Here is a 21,402-nt window from a genome sequence, read left to right as displayed (position 1 = left end):
GTCGTAATGTTTATTACCAAGAACCGTACGATTCATAGGTTTAACAAATATTGATAAGTAATTAGTAAACAAACATATGTAGACATTTTTAAAAACATCACAATCTTGGATTAGACTGCGTGTGCACAAAGTAACTACACATATTGCTAATACCTATTGGAAATTCCAATTCAATATATAATGCATTTTCATTCCTACTCTTTTCAGCGATAAATCAATCTTAAGAAACAGTTGAATTATATGAATTGAATTCTTGTATGATGTTTTTTTTGGACTGTAAAAAAGAAAGCATCAAATCCATGCAGCATAATATTATAATTTCATATAAATCAATTATTTCATGCCAGTTAAATATTTGTTTTTATTAATTTAGTGATCGAAGGTAAGTTAATTCTGGGTATTTATTTCAAAGTTTGTATTCTTCCTAGCTTTTTCTTAAAACCTCTCAGTTTTTTATTATTTTTTAATTTATTATAAATAATTTTCGCTCGTCTTTTCTTTTGTTTTTAAGCCATATGCATATAGCTCCGTCTTTTACTTTATATCGATAGTTTTATTGCAATATACGTATACAATATTAATAAGGTGGTAAATGGTTACAATTTAACCACAAAATATCATATACCAAAATCATTATCATCAAAAAATAATTTAAAAAAAAAATAAAAAATATTGACAAATGCTCTGTTGTATATCTTATGATAAATATGATTGTCTTTGTAAATATCAGATTTTGCGCTGAAGTGCACGACGTGTGTGTAAACATGCACATTCATTGACGCTGTTTTTATTATTGCCACCTGCTGACTGTGATGAGTGTACAGCGCCCAAGTAAACATCGAGATAAAACGCGTCATTGGCTTTAAACGGCGCTGGTCAGTCACTCGCATTTGTAAACACTGAAAGTAGGTCAGCAGAAACTAAGCGTATCACAACGAAACATATTTCGATAGAGGCAAGATGTCGGAAGCCACCCCTGCTAAAACTAGGACAGTTCTGATAGCTATTGACGGCAGTGAGCATTCTAAATACGCTTTTGAATGTAAGTACTATGTGTGAAAGTAGTAGGGCATATATATGTGAAGGCAATTTTATCTATACAAGATATCAACGTCCGGTGACCTACAGATGCATTATCTGGGTGTTGAAGATTTGATATTGATCATGTTCTGTGGTATTTGAGTTATGCATACTTTCTCCATTGCGTCTTTCATTTGGTGGTAATGCTCGTAGACATTAATCGCAACTATCATGTTGATTTAAAAAACCCGGTATCAAAATTCTACAATCATGCATGAATGGTGCCTCTTATTTCTCTTGCCAGATTAAGAATGTTTATATTACCCTATCAATATTATATGATTCAATGGGGGGGGGGGGGGGGGGGGCATCATTGTTTGTTCGCTGATAGTTATTGATCTGCTCCTCTCCTACTTAAAAAAAGTTAGAGGAGTAGGTCGTTACGCTGGAGGAGAAGATCGAAAAACCCTAACCCAGCGAAGATTGGGGGGGGGGGGGTTCAATTTCACTGTCAAGGAGCTTCACTAAGGTTTATGCACCCTCATGTGTCCTGGGATATAATTCATGCATCAACAGGAAAATATTAAGCACCTTGCAAATAGGAAACTGACTTGAATGGGTCAAAGATGTAACGCATATGTCCATCAATACACATTTTTGAATTCATACATGTACTGAATATTCAATGAACGAGGGGACGTGCATTTATATATAATTAACAGAGCAAAAATTTGGGCTTTATAATCTTTAGATAGTTACTTTAAGCCGCTAGTCAAACACTGCTTGCGGACATCAGGTAACATCAAATGAGTGGAAGATAACACATCTCTCATACGCACACATGGTCAAAATTTATGGTCAGCGTGTCACAACGCTGACATGGCCTTCATTTGTTGACGATTTGGGAATGCTGTTGATGTTATTGCCTCCGTTTTGTTTTCAGACATAATCCGTAATACTCTGTATGACAGCATTGCTCTGTTTACATCTTCTGAGGGTTATTACTAATTTAGTTGTTGACTAACACTAATTTTCATAATATTCTATCATCCTTTAAATATTTAAACAAATGCTTCTATAAAGACAAAAAAAAAGGTTATATATGCATCGACTTTTCAAGTAACATAAGCTATTTGGTAAATCTGGGCTCATTTAAATGAACGCCTTAGTATGAATCTCATGATTTATTATTCACCACATACATTGTTTTTCTTTTCAGGGTACTGCAAGTCCATGCATCTTCCAACAGATCACGTGGTCATGATCCACTCTGTGGAGTTCCACACTGTTCTACAGACCACTCAATGGTATTACAGTACGTAAACTGGCCACACCCTCCATTTCAGCATCCTCTCTCTCTCTCTCTCTCTCTCTCTCTCTCTCTCTCTCTCTCTCTCTCTCTCTCTCTCTCTCTCTCTCTCTCTCTCTCTCTCTCTCTCTCTTTCGACCTTTGTTAACTTGAAAATAAAACAAACGAAATTATTCATATTTTTTTCTGCATCTTTCGTTCAAATCAAAATATTAGACACGAAGTCCAATGTAATCTACTATACTCTGTCCCGAGCTTTTGCTTCCACCACTTTTCGCTTGATATTTCTATAATAATAAATACCTTTGTGCTCAAACCACGTTCATCCACTAATATAAAAAATGTCCAGATTATCTGTTTTGAAACGCCCCCTCTGCCGCTTCAGGTTTCAATAAACATACCAAAATAGAAAGTCTGCGGGAATTTGCATTGCATCAGCCATTAATAAGCCCGGATGATAACGTTGAAAAATTACGCGAGGTGTCCCGAGTACTTCCGAATGGAGAAAAGATGTAAACATTTCCCATTATAAATATCCGTAAGAAATAAGTTTTCGTTTCTGTAAACTTTTATGAGTTAAAAGGGATAATTTGTTAATGTAGATATCTCAAGTTGGATATTTTCCATTTCATCGATTTCAATTGTACTTCTTACACATGTATGTGTATTTTTATTAAAAATCATCAAAAAGTGATGGAAGCAATAACTTGAGACAGACTATAGTATTCTTTCAGTATCCTAATATTCTAGTGAATTCATTAATATAATTACTTTTTTGTTTTACTACTTTCAGCCCCGTATTCCTTTGACTCAAGTACTATTAATGATCTGATGCAAACAGAAGCAATGCACATCAAGGAGAAACTCGAACACTTTGCAGACCTGCTACGAGAACATAATGTAGGTTCATAATCTGATACAAACAAACTATCAGCTACGTTGTCATCGCGTTGCATAACAGATTTTTGTTTATGTGCGGTTTTGTCTAAGTTCCATTAATCAGCAGGTAAATTGTTTACCTAGCCTGTTTATTTCTTATAAACAAAATTAATGCACATGCAGTTATATTACGAACAATCTTACGTAAGAAATTTACGCTGTTGGGCACCTGACATTAAATTAAACAACGAATGACAAAAAAACGTATTTTCTCTATTAAAATGATAAACCAATTTTATATTTTTTCTAAGAAAGAGCATTATAATGGTAGGTGGGGCTAAAATTTCATACACGTATTGATTAGTTATATATCACGCGGAAAGCATTAAATGTATTCTAAATCCTTAAAGAGTTTTTCGATTAAGAAGACAAATCCATTTGGTTTACATTAGCATAGCTTTCGTTGATTTTGCACACGTTTCAAAGTTAACTTCCATTGTAATCTTTGACGTGTCAAACTATCAAACTACAAGTAATAAGCTTCAATGAAGTTAACAATTATTACATTTTTTGGAGCCATTGCATTATTATACATATTAATTGTTTTAGATATAATAATATTCTTGATTTGAACTCCGATTCAGCATATTATCAATTAAACTATCCCTGATTTCAGATCAATGGTTCTGTGAAGAGCATCCATGCAAATCGACCGGGCGAGGGCATAGTTAACGCCGCGCGGGAAGTGAACGCTGATGTCATCATTACTGGGTCACGTGGTACAGGCAAACTCAGACGGACATTTCTGGGAAGTGTCAGTGATTACGTATTACACCACTCTGACGTACCTGTAATCGTGTGTCGTCATAAAGACCTTCATGATATGCATCACCACCATGAGGATCATCATCATTAAAAACATGATGCCAAATGAAGAACACATAAAGTGTTTAATATTGTTGAATACTCGGGCTTTGTAGAAGTTGTAATCATGTACTGTCGTGTGAGAGGAGAAGGTTGTTTATATACAGATGTTTTATACCCAGCATACATATAGTGTTCTATAATGTTCATTGCTATTTGTACACAAAACTTAAGGGTAATTTGTTTGTTCTTTATTAGTGTTCATGAAGTGTTCCAATAATCGTGCACAAGTAATTCGAATCATGAGTTTTTTAGTTTTTTTATTACATATCAGTTGTTATTCTTGAGATTAAAATGCAATAAAAATACAATATAAAAAACAAAACGAATAGAATTTCATTTATATTCAGTTTATACTCTTTTAGCTATAAAAATAGACAAAAGAAGGTAACGAATATTTATTTCTCAATTATTTTTAACAACGATGTGGTTGCAGCACTTGCAGAGTCAGAGAACTGTTGATTTAACCGGAAGCTGCGTGGTTGGAAGCTTCGTTCTTTTTCTTCTGCTCTACATCCAAGGTCTTCTGTGATTTGCAGATGTAACGTTTCTCGGCCGTCGCAAAGTCAACAATGCTGTTGCCATCTGAGATTTGGTCGATGATTTTCACGAAGCAGGATCGATAGACGGGGCATATACACTCCTATATAAAATGTTACATGTAATATATTTTACATTCATGTAAAGGACGTATACATGTATATAGATAAATAAAAATCTCCGGTTATGGCATACACGCATTTGCGTAACTGTGCAATTCATTCCTATTAATTTTAACTTGAGATGTCACACCAGTATTATACAAAAACCAATCTGGTATCATAAAATCTAATCAATTAAAAACGAATGCATCTAAATTAGAAGCATTTTAACAAGACCTTGGAGTAAGCATCTTTTTTGCAACAAAACAAGTTAAAATGACGCTGGTTTTGAGTGAAATATATACAGTCTAAACTCAAAAGCAGCAGAAATCTTTTGATTTAGAAAAGCCATGGCTGTGTGGCAATGAAATAGGAAGGCCTACGTAACATTGCTGTTTGACAATGTTTAAATGGTTTTAACAATTATGAATTTGATTTATATTGATTTATATTATATTATATTAATTTGATTTATATTTATTGAGTAAATGTAAATTTAAGAAGCGTTCGATGAACTATTTTTTACAGAACAGAATTACATAATTAAATGTTTGCCATTTTGCGACGTCAAAAGATATATAAATTGAATAGTTAAACCAATTAAATAACACGGTAAAAGCGGAAGAGAGTTCGATAGAATATTTGTTCGTTGGAAGATTTTGAAAATTAGGTCTAATTGTACTCACTTCTTCAAACATCGTCCTGTCTTCATTGGCCTCCATGTTTTCTGGGTCGAAACAGCGTGTGTTCTCCATGTACCGGTCTATAACTGTACACTGAAAACAAATGCAAAGGGCATGAAGATACTTGAAGAACATATCTTGGCGATATAAATTGCATGGCCTTATCTACTGTGTACTTGCTTATATCATAAAAATTCGCGTTTTGTTGATTTTCGTTCATTTGCACGTCTTGAGTTTTCCTTAGGCTGGATATTGCTACTTATAGTTGGCTATTTTTTTTTTTTATTTGATATTTAACAGTGATTATTCACAGAACATTTTTGGGTTTTGCTAAGTTTTGCCGACTCCTATATTTGAAGACAGAACAGGTTCAACTATTTACTGTTGAACAATGCAATGCAAGCGCTAGAAATTCTTATCGGATCACTATCCGATTTTCACGGTTGCCTCTGAAGATACAACTAATTCCCTTGCCATCGAAGTCGCTGCTTTAAGGAACAGTTCATTTCGTCCCTGTACTGGAACTTTATCGCCTCGTATTAGCGAGAATCAAAATAAGGTTTAGATTTTTCCTTTTTAAAAAAGATTTATGATTTACAGTAATGATTTTTAAAATTAGTTAACCGACGTTATATATTCGTCCAGTAAGTTAATAGTGATTCTGTTTTGCGTTACCTCCCTTTTAATTATCAAAACTGATATATAATAACCCGTCACTTCTTGAAACAATGAATCTCCATGCAGGCACGTAGCATCAGAGGGCCTGGGGGGTAAAAATTGAATTGAAAGGAAGGAAATTTAAAATATTTAAAACTTTTTTTACCGTACCTATCGATGGTGTAATATTAAAAAATATTCAAAAAGACAATAAACTATGGCATTAGTAAGACTGTTCATCAATATATATTCACGGATTGTGAATTTAACTCATCTAAAGCCAAGAATCCAGACCATTGCATAATTCATCAAGAGACACCTACGTAACTTATATAACTTTTATTTACCAAATAACGCCGTAGCTACGAAAAATGATTGTCTTTATTTATCTGAAGTCAAAACCGTTCAATCTCGGCAACATATGTATAAATATAGCTAATCCAAAACAATGGAGTATAAACAAGGTACTTCTGGACATACATCAATTTTTTCTGTTGGATATTGACAACTCTAATTCAATGGTGATTAATTAATTTCTTTACGTCCACACTTAGATATTTATATTAAAACGGCATTGCACAGCTGTCCTTGGTTGATATGTATATGGTATATTGACTTTGTCAAAACCAATTGTGTTGGAAGATAATAAAATTAATAGTCGGCAATTGCCTTTGACAAACGCCATTTAAGGATGTTATTTCTTCATATCACATTCAAGTGCTAAAGGATGAATCAATCGATACGGCGTCATTGAGATTTCAAGGAAAAACTTTTGACAGCTAAACTTTTTTTTTTACTTTATCTGATATTAATTCCTTTTCAATTTGTATGAAATAGAAGACGGATGAGTGCGTTATTTTTCATTAAGAATTCCTTTATTATTGTTAAACATAAAATCCATTAATAGGTATACAAGGTATTTTAAACTTTTTATGAAATAGAATGAATGAACGATGATTGTAAAGTTTTAACGAGTTGTATCATCAAAACATGATTACATGTACATAACAACAGTGCATATTCTCTCGTCATTTTCTTAACGGTTTGCTACATACTATATATAAGGTTAAAAAAAAAGGAAAATGATATAGAATGTGCAAATGTTGTTTTTCTAAAATTGGGAAAGTATCATACATTTACAAGATAAATATTATCACTAGTGTATTTTGTTTTTATTTTTTGCTTTTTCTTATTTTATTGTACTTTTTTGGCCTTTTCTGATATCTTTTTCTTTATGATTTGGTTTTGTTTTTTGGTTTATGACCGAAGACAGGAGTGAACATCAAAATAATTTATTATTAAAATGGTGTATGTTCACATGTATAACCCAAGCCCATAACCATTTACTTGTATGGTTTATAAAACATGCAAACTTTGTAAATATTGTGGGTTTTTTTTTTATTTCGTTCATGCTCATGTTGTTAATACAGAGAACAAAAAGGGAAACTATACATGCAAATCATAACTAATTTCTTTCAATTATACTTTTTAGACGTCCCTGTTTTAAGGTTTCATTTTCTTCAAAAACGCTTTAACATTTGTATCTAGTGAAAAAATCTTTTTAAAATGCTTTAAAACTGTCGAAACTTAAGACGAAAAGTCAAATTACTTGAAATATATACTTACAAAGTTGGGATGTTAGACATATTTCACAAGTTAGCTTGTCTAAAAGAAGACCGTCAAGTACAAAATTATAGTAATACATGTGCAAAAACATTTATTTAGCAATGAATCGTTTCTTATTTCATGTGCCTGGCTCTAATCGGACCTTTTGTTTACGGTATTATATATGTGATGTGAAAGTAAAAAAGGCCTTTATTGAAAGTATATACCAACAGGTAAATATGAACACATGACAAACCTTCTATATGTATATACTGGGGTTTTTCTTTTCATTCGCGATAAAAACACAATTCTAAACTTATATCAAACATTCTGTATGTTTATACTGTTTTTTTCATTCGCGATAAAAACACCCATTTCGCGATAAAAATAAAAAAAATGACCCTGCAAATTCATTTAAAGTTGAACTCAAATGAAAGTGCATGTCATACAGATAGTTTTATGCAATTAATGCGAATATGAATGAAGCATATCGTCTTATTATAGGGCATGGCAAGTGTAATTGTGATATAATCACAGTCTTATGATTGAATTTTTTCAACTTGATCAACTTCGCTGTTTACTAACCATAGGCAGAATTTTCTTCATCTCGCTCTCCAAAGATGCATCCACCATTTGACAGGATAATCCCAGGAGGATAATTAACACAGATGACGTCATGGCGACTGTGTTCATGCTCAGCATATTTAACAGTATTGGAGACGATGTACGGTCAGGTAGTATTGTGCATATGATGAGACTTCTCGTTTTGATAAAGGTATATGCCGTGAACCACTTGTTGCGGAGAGGAGGGGAATAGACTGTGTAAAGATCCACCCCCCGCTGTGTTCCCGATAGAGCCTTTTGATGACAGCGATGAATAACCGCCCTCACGTACAATCAATAACCCTTCTCAATTTTCTTTTTGTTGGGGAAACAAAATTGATACTTGTAAGTCGGCGTTATTGTCAGCCAAAAAAAAAAGGTATTCCTTTTTAAACCCGGATTGAACTGGTTTGTTTCTTTCTACATGTTATTTATCTTTACGTCTGTATGATATAAATTATTATCTTATGCAGGCGGCCATAAATTGACCTCGAATAAGTGCAATTATGCTCTGTAAAATATTATTAAATTTGTTAATTTTTGTTCTTTAAGTGAATATACGCATATAAGCCTCTATACGCAAATCACACTAAGTCTTTCAGTTTAAGAAAATTGATACCGTATTGTAAGGAATGATCACCCCCCCCCCCCCCCCCCCTTCAATAAAAGAGAAGAAAATATGATAAAAAAAAAATCAATGGGTGGCGGTTCAATTACACGTGTTGTGACGTCCATTACCCATTACTTGAACCACCTGTTTCAGCTACGTCAAATAATCCTTGATAAGTCAATTTTTGAGAATATGCAATCTCACCTTTGTTATGCTTATAATATTAAAATGAGAGAGAGAGAGAGAGAGAGAGAGAGAGAGGGAGGGATGCACATAAATGACAAAATTCTTTTGTTTCTGAGCTAGGTGTATTTATTTGCAACTTCATATAATTAGAAATAAATTAACAAAATACGTAATACACATGACACTATAACGTGGCACGCTTTACTTCCAACATGGCGCGAGTACATGTCGATTGACCTCGGCGACCGGGAGTTTGTCGCCCTTCCATGGTCTGGAAAATAATAATAGATGGTAAGTCGGAATTCTATAATGAAAATACATGTAGGTAAGCGTACAGTTTAACACGCTTAAAGCGAATGACCTGGGACGTTCGATTTTTGATTCGTTATAACTGAAATTTCGTTATATCCGAAAAGTTAATATGATACGCCATAAGATGAGAGGGAATGAAAAAGACTCCATTTTAAGCCTGTTCGCTATAAGCATTTTTTTCTGTAGCTAATGCTTACAAAAATCACAATGTGAGATTTTCCTCCTTTTATTTCAACCATAATTGATTAAAAAAAAAATAATTACTCTCAATTATACATTACCAAGTTCTTTTGCAAACGGTTTATTTCTGACACGTTTTGCCTTCGAATGGTTTCTTATTTTGATTAGAAATGAGTAAATGGCATATTGTCTAAGCTCTAACAGACTGACTTACTTGTAGTACATTCGAGGTGCATCTTTGATGTTCAGTGGTTGAAAGACCTAAGGTGAATTGACATTGTATTCACAAATATTCGTTCTGATTAAAATCAAATTCAATATACACCCCTGCGAATGTGTTCGGAATGTTTTCTTTATCGTTGCTAAGTATGTAATAAGTCCAGAGGTGCTCGAATGAAAGTTCACAAGACTTCACCGAGATTTGTTCAGTTCCTGTGAAATTTCGAGCGGAAGTATGAGTGTTCGGATAATATTCTCAAAATACGTAAGTACTGGTCGATTTTCATATCATATTCTACCTTGATTTATGTTAAAACATCAACATCTTTTAAGATGTATGTCTTATATTACCATCTAGCGGTTTTTTAAATTAAACGATGATACTCGAAACAGAGTTATCGTTCGTGTTCAACCACATGTAGAGTGGTTGATAATATAAACGTTTGGTTGCTTAATAAAATCATAGCCGTGTTTGATGCTTGTGGAGTGCAATACCATGTTTTTAAAAAAAATAATGGGTGAATGTTTTGCATAAAAACTTAGTATATCGAGCCATTTTCAATGAACATTCTGCATAAAATAGTACAGTCTGTTTCACTATTTTATTAGTGTTATTACTAGGTCAGGCGCGGATCGAAAACTAATTCTTAGGGGCCGGGGGATGTCTACTACGCATGTTAGTTGTAGCAACAGCAGAAAAAAAACTATTTTTGCATTGTCACATTTATTTCTAGGACACATTTTACCCACCAATTATTGAAGATAAAGTTTAAAATTAATAAACCTCTAGAATTTATATTTGACTACAAGTACCTAGATTCTCTAAAATAGACTATAAACACGAGGCACGATTTTTACTGCGAAACTGAAAGGGTCAAATAAAACCACGTGATTTAAAATTTAAATGACAATAACATTCGCAGGGGTGATATAGATGTAAATACATAGACTATTTTTTTTTATTAGTTAAAAGTGTGTTTTGAAAATTATGTACTTAAAATGGCAACCAATGACTTACCGGTGTAGAGTAATTAACAGGTGTTGGAAAGGTAAATCTAGTTGATGAGGGAATTCTTGGAGACCTCTCGTCTTTTTCTTTCATTGACACCGACTTGTTTCTGCGTAACTCGGAATCTTTTGCACTACTGACATTTGAGGAACTCCCAATGTTCTCTTTATTTTCACTTTCCCTTTGAGGTTTGACCGGCCTTGGAGGTTTAGAGTTGTCTAAAATTTGTATCGTTGTGGATGTTGTTTTCATATGACGTATTACTGGTGCCGATTGTATTCGATTGTTTAATTTTGCGTGTGAATCTGCGTGCGCAGTTCCGGAAACTAGTGCCATTTCATTAAGACGTTTCACGCCTGCAGAAACAGCCCGTCGCCTTTCCATTTCCTGCACGTCTGCTTGCTTTCTCCTTTCACGTTGTAATTGTTCTTAAAAATAAGATTTTTCTTAATATCAACATTTAAGTTACATTTATTTACTTAAAACTCAGTAAGAACTCGGCTTCAGTATCCATAAGTCGCAGAGAAGTGGGATAAGATTCCTACATGTATGTATACTTTTTAATACTAACCGAAAAATGACGTTGCGGTCTTTGGTCGACTTATATGTTTCCGGATTGCCTCTCCATAATCCTTTCGCCTTCTTGTAACCATCTTATCAAATTCTTTACAGGAGGTTCCACACTTGAACGGTTCCACCGAGATACTGTCCGGGGCAGAAGCAGGCCTCTGTTTCAGATTGCCGTGTGTTCCTTCCTTTTGTGCCTCTAAGTTTGTAGATAAAATGTTTGAATAGAGCTAGGTTTAAATTTGAAAGTTCAGAATGAAACAACTTTCATGCGCAGATCTAGGGGGAGGAGAAGATCCCCTCCCCCGGGAAATTTCAAATTTATTTTCTTTACATAGCAAAAACTGGAAAAAAGGATCCGCGCATGACATTTAATGCAATGTAATAATACAATATTTCATTATCTCGAAAAAATGCGATTTGCCAGTGAATTGCATTTGAATTAAAAGTTAGGGTAAAACGCTCTTTACCAGAAACTCTCATAATAAAAATAACTGACTTTACCTGTTTGTTGTTTTTTGTTGGGTTTGTCTGGTGTCAGATTTATCTGAACTATCGTGTGGGGTACACATAGGGTGAACAAATATCTAAAAGATTAAAAGTAATGCTTTATTAATAATCATTAATCTTATATAGTAAAACAAGCATATAACGAAGGGACGGGCAATTTTAGTTCGTTAAAAACCTCATTCAATTTATCTGTTAATATCGCAATATGTTTAAAAACCCTGGGGAGAATTAAAAACACTATACGCGTTAAATCATTAAAAGCATGTTCCTTATAGGCGTTTTTTTACTGTATATAATGTACCATTATGTACATGTAGATGTACCATTTTAAAGCTGGTCTTGCTTTCATGTATTTATAAAACAAAAACAACATTAAGTTAGAGTTAGTGTAATCGTAAACTTTTTTTTGGCGACAAAATTGTTGTTTAAACTGCATACTTATCATAGAATTCCATTATGCGTGGATGACGGAAGTTAGTAACCGTTGCGCAGCTCTCTGTCTCAGCATTCGAATCTGCCTGCATAAAAAAAAATGTTGCCATGTTTGAATACGATTTCAAGGTCACATGTACAAGTGTATCAAGTTGAATACAAAATGAGAAAAACAAAATCCTAAACTTGTCGCTTAGTAATCCATTGTAGATTTTTTTTAAAAATTCTTTTCTCTGTATAATAGCTTATTAACATTCGAATAGAATTAAATTAAAACCTGTTTGGTTTGTACATTTCCTGTTAGAATCCTACAGAATATGTTACCGAGTGATTAAAAAAATCAAAATCATTTATCATGTTCAGTGTATTTTACTTAAATGTTAACAATTTGTAAAATTTATTGATCAAACAATTTTCCAATAAATCAACAGAAAGCAATTAATTTACATTTTTAATGTCCGGTATGAATAGCAATGCAAGATATTGAATGAAACACATGAATACATTTAGCGAACTTCTAACCTAAGAAAAAATCATATTAACTGAAGCTCCTTTTTACACTACATGTTCCTTTCTTCCCTAACTGAATACTAGTAAATCTACCAAGCTCTTCTTTATGTCAAGTCTTGAGCTTGAAACAATTTGATCTGCTCTCTAGAATCTTTTTTTTTCTTCAAAGATGCACTTTAAAATGCAGAACACTATTGAATATATATGTAAGTGCTTATACTGTGGTTTCATCAATATTCGTTGAATACCTATTTTCGTGGATTTCGTTGTTAAGTTGATCCACGAAAATTAATGTTCATTGAAGTTCAATTTCAACTAACATGTTGTATTGATAGGATCATTGGTCACGAAATTACGTATCCTTGAAACTGTGGTTTTCAGAAAGTCCACGAAAATTGATCCCCACGAAAATTAATGAAACCACAGTATTCAGTTATCTTTATTAGTGTAATGAAATGAGTTGGACGTGGATTTATTATTAGAGTATAGATGGCGCTGAACAGGAAGTTAATACAACATTTGACAATGATAAGCATGCGCATTCTGTTTGAATTTTAGAATTGATATCTTTAGCAATGTTGATAAAAACATTTTAGGAATCGATGACACATTAACGTGACTGTAAAGGTCTCTGTATTATTAATTGAAGAATAGTTATAATAAGTACATGTACATCGTCGTCGTAATGTTGATTTACATTTCATCCATAATTACAATGTTATCTTTGACATATATTTTGCAATAAAATTGAGAATTTGGGATGTACATGTAACTAAAAGTAAAATTATATAATTAAAGTAAAATTAGATAAATATTCATGATATTGAAATAAGAGTGATTGAATATATAACATATGAAGTATGTACATGTATATTGCAAGGGCGATTTGATTCACAACATACTCTGGTGTTTATATACAAACAACGTAGCCCAACATATTTCTGATATTAGTTTTACACAGCACACACAAAACATACAACGTAGTCCTTTAGTATTACACCATATACCTTCAGGCCAACCGCAAACAAACTCGAAAATTGATTGACCTTTGATCCAATTTGAAAAGAAAACAAAGCAATGGTCACAGAATGTTAGAAGCTTGTATATTGATATAATACTATTTCATATTGCATGTGCCTATAACAAAATAAAACATATACATGTATGCAAAATTGTGCATTCAATCCATTGGTGTGTATACATGTATCTAATATACATGTTACTAAAGAAAGAATAGGTACAATTACCGATTTCTTATAGGATTTGCTCTAAAACACATTGAAATTACTGTAACTAAGAAACTAATTAACATTATTGTCTATACCTTGATAAAGGGAGTAATATAGATACTTACTTTTTCACAGAATTATAATATTCTAATTAGTATACGTATAAATATATATTTTCTACACTTTCGCTATTATTAATAGTTAATGGATTAATCTAATCTAATAAAGATCGCAAGTCTGATCTTACCAGGGGCTTGGTTAGCGCCGAACGTAACATCAATGAACACATGTGCCCTTGCTTCAGTTTCAGTGCAAGCTCGACATCCTTAATTGCCTTTTGAACGAGAAAATAAAACATTGTCATACATATTTTTCAATAAATTAATAATCGTGATTAATGAAAATAAATCAATCTTATATGTAAATTAAGTTAAGTTATAAATATTTGACTTCAAAAAGTAATGCTTGACAGTTACATGACTATGTAGACACACATTACATATGTTCAAATTATCTTATACACAAAACACACTTACCGCCCCTTCATTATCAGAAGAACTCTTTGTGAGTGCGCGAATACAATAAACGTCCTGAAATATTTCAAATTGTTGATATTATGGAAGTGCCATCAATATAACAGTGAATCATATTATATATATGTAATAATTAAACATGAATGAAATATATATATATATACACTATACATGTTAGATGAATTAAACATCAATCAAACATTGCATAGAATTGTTTATCATGCAAATTCAGCAACATCATGAACATTTGAAAAGAATTGAACCCACCGGATTTTTGCTGTCTAGAACGACTGCTTTTTCGGCATCTTTTAAGGCACTTTTTATTTCACCTACAATATTAAGATATACAAATAACTATTTCCATTGAGAACAAAACAAAATACACACATTCCTGTACATTTCTTTTCATTTCAACCCCTTTGTCAATAAGAAGGTCATCATTTTGTTTAACAAAAACAAAATTGAAATAAAACGTTTCGTCACGTGTGTAAGGTATTACAATATTCATGTAAACAAACCAGCTTACACAACTTGGCAAACTAAGTTCAACTTGGCAAATTTTAAAAATTAAAATCATCATGAAACACCGAAGAAACACATTTCTAAGCTGCGAGAAAAAAGGGGGCATGCCCCCTGCCCCCCCCCCCCTTTTTCCGATGCTACGTTCCTGACTAAAAAAACAATGTAATTGAACTTACACAATGTTCAAATACTTTCTTTCAATATGATATTTATATATGATAAATAATGATCATTACTGATAACTTACGATTTCCATCATGCAATATGTATAGGAAATTTAGATGAAACGTAAGATATTGATTGTGGTGTGAATAAGTTGCATTACCTAGTCGTATATAAGTAAAAGCCCTCCTGGCGTACAGTGGCGTCATCAGACAGGAGTTGATGACGCAGCCAGCCAAACAACCATTCTGAAAAAGTATGAGTGTATTAACATGTGTTTTTGTTTATCTTAAATTTCAAACTACTTCAAAAGGTATATTTACCTATAGAAACACGTGTAAACAGGAGTATTAAAGAATCATAAACTTTAAGTCTATGATAAACATTCTACAAATTGTGGTTATTTTTTAATTTAATATATAACTGTTTTTCTTGCCGAACAAGAACAATAACTTAAAATTATATAGTTTATGTATATTTTTTTTTTGGGGGGGGGGGGGGGGCTGGTCCAGGCTGTTCGGATTACCTTGGGTATAGACACAGTGTTGATGGCGTTCGTATACGCCTCGGAAGCTTTCCTATGGTCACCCACGTGCTGGTATGCGACTCCCACGTGGTAATACGTCTCATAGAGCTAAAAAATATAACTCAATGTAATTCTTCTGAATCTTTTCTACAATTTAAGGCCTAAGGAGATGAATTAAAGTTGTTGGCCTACTCTAAATCCGTTTCATTTAGTACTTGTTCGGTTATAAATATTAAATTTGATTTGAAGTTTCTTTTTTTCTTTACCAAAGTAACGATGTAGAGTCTATGTTATAAGTTACGTGTAACTAATCTATATTACAAATGATATAACTACTGAACTTTTACATGTAATTCTGTTCTCGTTTCATCGATTTTCACATTATCTCCCTTTTTAAATAAGTTAGAGTCAATCTCATAAATATGTTCCGAAATATAGAAATGATTCTTTTTTTTTTGTTAAGTGCTGTAGATTCTGGAGATGTAATTTATTTTATTTTATTTTCTTGTACATGCAAAATATACATGTGCATGTAAGTGGCCCGTATTTTTTTTTTTAAGAAAACTTATATTTGTCTTGTATATGTGTACACATGAAAGTGTACAGCTTTTTGATTAATGAAGATCCAGTTACAAATGAATAAGAAAAACGAGTTTGTACCAGCATGTTATACATGGACGGGGGTTCGTAGTCGTCGGGAAGGTTCTTGAGGTCAATCATCCACAGCAGCAGGTTGTACGTCTCTATCACCTGTTGATGATACAGAGTCCATGTTATATAAATAAATAAATATAATAGTGAATACATACATGTACACGTATCATGGTACATAGAAATGATTTAGTTGTGGTTTGTATGAGTATGCGTCTCAGTGTGTCTCAGTTTGTTGATCTTTTTTTGAAGGGGGGGATCATTTACAGCAGCAAGTTGTACGTCTCTATCAGCTGTTGATGATACATGTGATACAAATCACCTGTTGATGATACAGAGTTCATGTTATACCATTATACGTATAGTGAATACATGTGCATGCATCATCATATATACATGTACTGATAATGTATTATGGTTCATATGTCATTGAGTATTTGTATCAAGGAGTTGTTGGTAAAACAAGTGATACATTTATGTAATATATGTATCAAGATACAGAAAAGATATACATATATACAATTTTATATGAATACATGAATAAGTATACTATTAGTTAAAAATCTAGTATAAAGTTAAGGACGTGGGGATACGGTGAAAATACACAAATCGTCTTATATTGTCACGATGTCATCATGTTATACACGTAAAGACAAGTGTCACATGTATTCACTCATCCTCATGTACACGTTATTTCTCGGTAATAGTTGGTCCGAAATATAAATAAGATATCATAGAGATGATTTGTGGGTTTTTTCAAGTGTGTGTGGGATGATCTCATTCTGGCAACGATGGTTCCCAGCTCAAAGAGTACATGTATACATGTATTTACAAAAATGAATTTTAAAACCCTTTCGTTTGTCAAATTGAATGCTTTTTTGACGTGGTATACATAAATGTAAATTGTTTTGGGGTGTGGTTTTTAACACATATACATTGACTATAAAAGATGTTTAAACAGCAACTAAACCACTTTAAAAATTGCGATGTTCACAAGTTGGTCATATGAATATTTGACAAGAATGAATTTGTCCTTTCAGAAAACAGCTAGTTAACATTCTACTGTTAGGATTCACTTTAAATTAATACCGATGATTATTAAACAACTATAGCATGTTACTCATGTTACAATCGCTAGGCTACATGTATATATCACAAATCTCTCTCTCTCTCTCTCTCTCTCTCTCTCTCTCTCTCTCTCTCTCTCTCTCTCTCTCTCTCTCAGGGTTAACTCTTTATGGCAGAAAAATGTGCTTTTGGACACGAATCTAAAGTGCTGTGGTTTTCCGTGATCATTAATTTAAAGTTTCCTGAATTGACGTTTTAAATCAGCAAGTCGACATCTTTATCGTGTATGTGCTAAAATTGGTCCGTTTAGCTTCGTTATCTAAGAACGCTATAGAGATTTTACTTGATACGAGGCTACCAAGGCATGACGTCCATTATGTACTTGTTGATTCCCAACAGGACATAATGCTAACTTTGATTAATTAACAGTGAAAGGTTTTGTGCAATATGGACCCCTAAACGGGACTTTCTTGTGTAATCTTTGAGATTATCTGTACATGGATTTCGCTGTGCGATATATCCAAGAATCAATTTTTTTTAAAAGTCAATCGGTTCGGAATAGAACGATATTTGGGCATGGAAAACAATGTCTGGACTGGGGAATACATTTGTTATGGCAGACAATTTTCAGTAAACTTAGATTTTTCTGAAAATGGATACAGAGTATAAACTCTGAATTAACCAATCAATTAAGCTTATTTTTCTCTGCGTTTTTTACCCATAGATACATGTACATGCACCATTCTGAGTAATGTGAAAACTAAAGCCGTGCATGAGACAAAGAAGATTCTCTCTCTCTCTCTCTCTCTCTCTCAATGTCATCATTAAAAAATGACATTGAAAACTGTTATTTGCATCATATTCTGAAGGAATAGGTCTGACAAGAAAACGCCTTTCAATTTCGATCACAATATTTAACTAATGATTTTTTTGTTGATCGCCCGTCTATATTGACATATTACTTTCACCTTCGAGACGTTTGGAAATGGAAGAAGAGATGAGCTAAGTCTCTATGTATAATTGGCTTAAAGAAGCACTTGTTGAGAAATCAGTGTGTAATTAAACACACAATACACAAATCATGCACTCTAACGTGGGTTTTCCTGAGTTTATGAAACCTTGTCAAATATTGTCAACAAGATGTTAAACTTGCTTTTGACATGTTGGCCGACCGTGTATTAAAGCTCTCTAAAAAAAAATGGAGAATGAGGTATTCGTAGGACAGCAATAAGATGAGCATATTCTACATGTATAGTTCAAAACTTGACGAGAATATTAATAAATTAATATTAAACCAATTAAAGCAACTGCAATAGAAACTTCTGTTTGATTAATATTATTAGTTTTCTACATGATCATGTAATATACACACTTCTTGCTATTATTATATTATTTTGTAAAAATTGGGCATTATTTTTGTCTTCGCAGCTACCTTCAAGTACACAACATTGCTTGCCATGATTTGGATTTCTGTTATCAATCTGGGTTTTTTTATCATAAAGAATTCTTAACCTTTCTGATTTCTGTCTGAAGATTTTTTTATCAATAAACTTGAAGTGATTGTTGGGTAAAGTTTGCTGACAATATTAGAATTGATTTTCATTTCATTTCTGACGGTAATAAAAAAAGGAAAGGAATGAAATTGGAATTCTTTAATGTCCAAGATTAAGCCAATCTGTGTTGAGCATTAGAAGTCAAATACCTTTATAGCAGATATTAGGGGGGGGGTGTGAGTAGACGGGTGGGGTGGGGTCTGTAGCACAAAGAGTTATATAATAATTTAATTTATAGGGTGCGATTCAATTTAATTGCACTTCAAGAAGTGAAAATCAATTTCTCAGGTTTAATTTGATAAATCTTAAAATGAAAATGTAACACATCCTTGTCCAATATTTTACATATCTGTGTCCAAAATATTGCATATAAATGCCCAATATATTATAATTACAATTTTATGTCCAAAATATATAAATGCCCAATATATTATAATTACAATTTTATGTCCAAAATATTGCATATGATATACATGTCTGCACCTGTACATGTACGTTAAAAATATTACATATTTGTTCAATATATCACACATTTACATGTAATTACGGTGTATTACATATCAATGCTCAATATATTACATGTCTATGCCCAGTAAATTACATATCTATGTACATGTGTATTACATATTTATGTCCATAATACACATGTATTACAATTCTGTATCCTACCTTGCTCCATCGCTTACACCTCTCGTTCTGCATGGCATATCGGAGTGTAGAGTTTACGGCATAGTGAAGCTGGTCTAGACTGTGGAAGTTCCACTTTAATTTATCCATACCCATCGTTCACTGATGCGGGTTCAATTCCACTTATTAAATTAAAAAAAATTATCCCCTAAAAATCGATCTACACCGATGTTTCAACGTCCGACAGGGTTTCTGTAGGGCCAACTTGTGAATGTTGTTAAATTCCATCCAAAAAATTGTTGACCGTTTTGAAACAAACAACTGCCGTTCCTCTGTAATGCGCCAGCGAATTTATTCCCCCTCAAATAATTAATTTTTGGTCATAATTCCACCAAATCTCGTTCACTATCTTGGTATAAACATGAATACTGTTGTCATCTGTGTTTAAAATCCCCACTCCTGACTTTGTGATAATCCCTGTATTTAATCGTTTAATCACGGGCGAAGCTCCTTGGTCGCGATTATTGAGGGACAGTCCAACGAAATTCACATTTTTTCGCCAGATTTCACCCGCAAATTGAAAAGAAAAAGGATCGAGAGTTTTAACAACAGGACAATGAAAATATTCGAAACTGTTACACCACTCGGCGATCCATTGAATAATTTTCAATCACAGTTTGGGTCCCGCGTTAGAACAGAGGAATTTAAACATATAAAATTGGTTTTAACTAATGCGCTCGCGAAAGTTTATACAAGGCGATTAAAGGCCTTTAACGTGCATGTGGTTTGCCACGGCAAAGGCTTGTATCTAGTAAAATTGTTTCCAACGAAAATCAAACGACCAATAACGATCAAAGCCTCGGGTGAATTTATGGCTCGCAATAATGTCACTGGTGAAAAATCAAAAAACAGGTTTTTCAATTTCAGATTTTAAAAATTCACTTCAAAATTCAATCTACTTCGTCAAATTGGCATTGGCTGGATTTTTTTTTCCAGAGAGGGTTTTTTTTTTCTTTTCACTTTACATAGAACCAAAGATGAATTGTTTGATAAACTCTCTATGTGCATATATAGCCAAACACAAACAAATATTTTATTTTTCTTTGTACCAGGACCTGGGGAGTATTTTAAGTAAGTTTTCCCCCAACTTGAGTTTACATTCGCTTTCATGATCGCGATATATTCAATTTCATTTAATCAGAGTGCTAACACGCTGAAATATACGATAAAAGGGTACGAAATGCAAACACTCCATTCAATTCACTTCGGAAGTTCAAAAGTTGTGTGTATTTAAGCATCCTCGTAAAAGTGGGGATTTGGTGGGACCTAAATGGACTTCATAATTGATTGATTTAAAAACTTATTGAGTTAAACGCCAACATCGCTAATCGATCGCTGATAGATTTCGATTAAGTGATTCTCGTTGCCCTAAATATATAATATATAAGTGGCTACATTATGAAATCAATTTTTGAATGGAATTGTCCTCTAAATGACATATAATTATTTCTTTTTAAATTATGTTTCAAAATTTTACATTCGACTTAGCACCAATGATATAAAAGGTCAGTTATTTGATTTTATCCAGTTTCCTTGCTCGATATACCGGTATTTCAAATTAGACATTTTAAAAGATATATATCTTTGTAGGAAATGAAAATCTGTTTCGGTCTAG

At 33.0% G+C, this 21,402-nt stretch overlaps 3 protein-coding genes across 5 annotated transcripts; 1 reads left to right on the top strand and 2 right to left on the bottom strand.

Annotated features, from left to right (window-relative positions):
* The first annotated feature begins 881 nt into the window (after positions 1 to 881).
* LOC128161700 (stress response protein NhaX-like) lies at positions 882 to 4,449 on the top strand. The gene is made up of 4 exons (XM_052825066.1): positions 882 to 1,042; positions 2,240 to 2,335; positions 3,123 to 3,229; positions 3,885 to 4,449. Exons 1-4 carry the CDS (start codon positions 961 to 963, stop codon positions 4,122 to 4,124), a joined length of 525 nt encoding a protein of 174 aa, XP_052681026.1. The 5' UTR covers positions 882 to 960; the 3' UTR covers positions 4,125 to 4,449.
* Positions 4,450 to 4,515: 66 nt separating this feature from the next.
* On the bottom strand, positions 4,516 to 8,500 carry LOC128161701 (uncharacterized). The gene is made up of 3 exons (XM_052825067.1): positions 8,304 to 8,500; positions 5,460 to 5,549; positions 4,516 to 4,775 (listed from the first exon to the last, which is right to left on the bottom strand). The coding sequence occupies exons 1-3, from the start codon at positions 8,418 to 8,420 to the stop codon at positions 4,596 to 4,598; spliced, it is 387 nt and encodes a 128-aa protein (XP_052681027.1). The 5' UTR covers positions 8,421 to 8,500; the 3' UTR covers positions 4,516 to 4,595.
* Positions 8,501 to 9,227: 727 nt separating this feature from the next.
* On the bottom strand, positions 9,228 to 20,697 carry LOC128161578 (uncharacterized). 3 transcript variants are annotated; one of them, XM_052824892.1, is made up of 14 exons: positions 19,770 to 20,697; positions 16,489 to 16,578; positions 15,829 to 15,936; positions 15,466 to 15,550; positions 14,886 to 14,947; positions 14,622 to 14,675; positions 14,333 to 14,419; positions 14,104 to 14,124; positions 12,353 to 12,432; positions 11,909 to 11,991; positions 11,409 to 11,603; positions 10,847 to 11,265; positions 9,824 to 9,870; positions 9,228 to 9,388 (listed from the first exon to the last, which is right to left on the bottom strand). In XM_052824892.1, exons 1-14 carry the CDS (start codon positions 19,881 to 19,883, stop codon positions 9,319 to 9,321), a joined length of 1,515 nt encoding a protein of 504 aa, XP_052680852.1. In that variant the 5' UTR covers positions 19,884 to 20,697; the 3' UTR covers positions 9,228 to 9,318. The 3 variants fall into 3 exon arrangements, with proteins under 3 accessions (XP_052680852.1, XP_052680851.1, XP_052680853.1); XM_052824891.1 differs by lacking the exon at positions 14,104 to 14,124 and adding an exon at positions 13,864 to 13,902 and having other exon boundaries at positions 19,770 to 20,696; XM_052824893.1 differs by lacking the exon at positions 14,104 to 14,124 and having other exon boundaries at positions 19,770 to 20,695.
* Between the last annotated feature and the right edge of the window lie 705 nt (positions 20,698 to 21,402).

Source organism: Crassostrea angulata, chromosome 8 (genome assembly GCF_025612915.1).
Source record: "Crassostrea angulata isolate pt1a10 chromosome 8, ASM2561291v2, whole genome shotgun sequence".
Lineage (NCBI taxonomy): Eukaryota > Metazoa > Mollusca > Bivalvia > Ostreida > Ostreidae > Magallana > Magallana angulata.
This window is presented reverse-complemented; position numbering and strand designations above follow the sequence as displayed.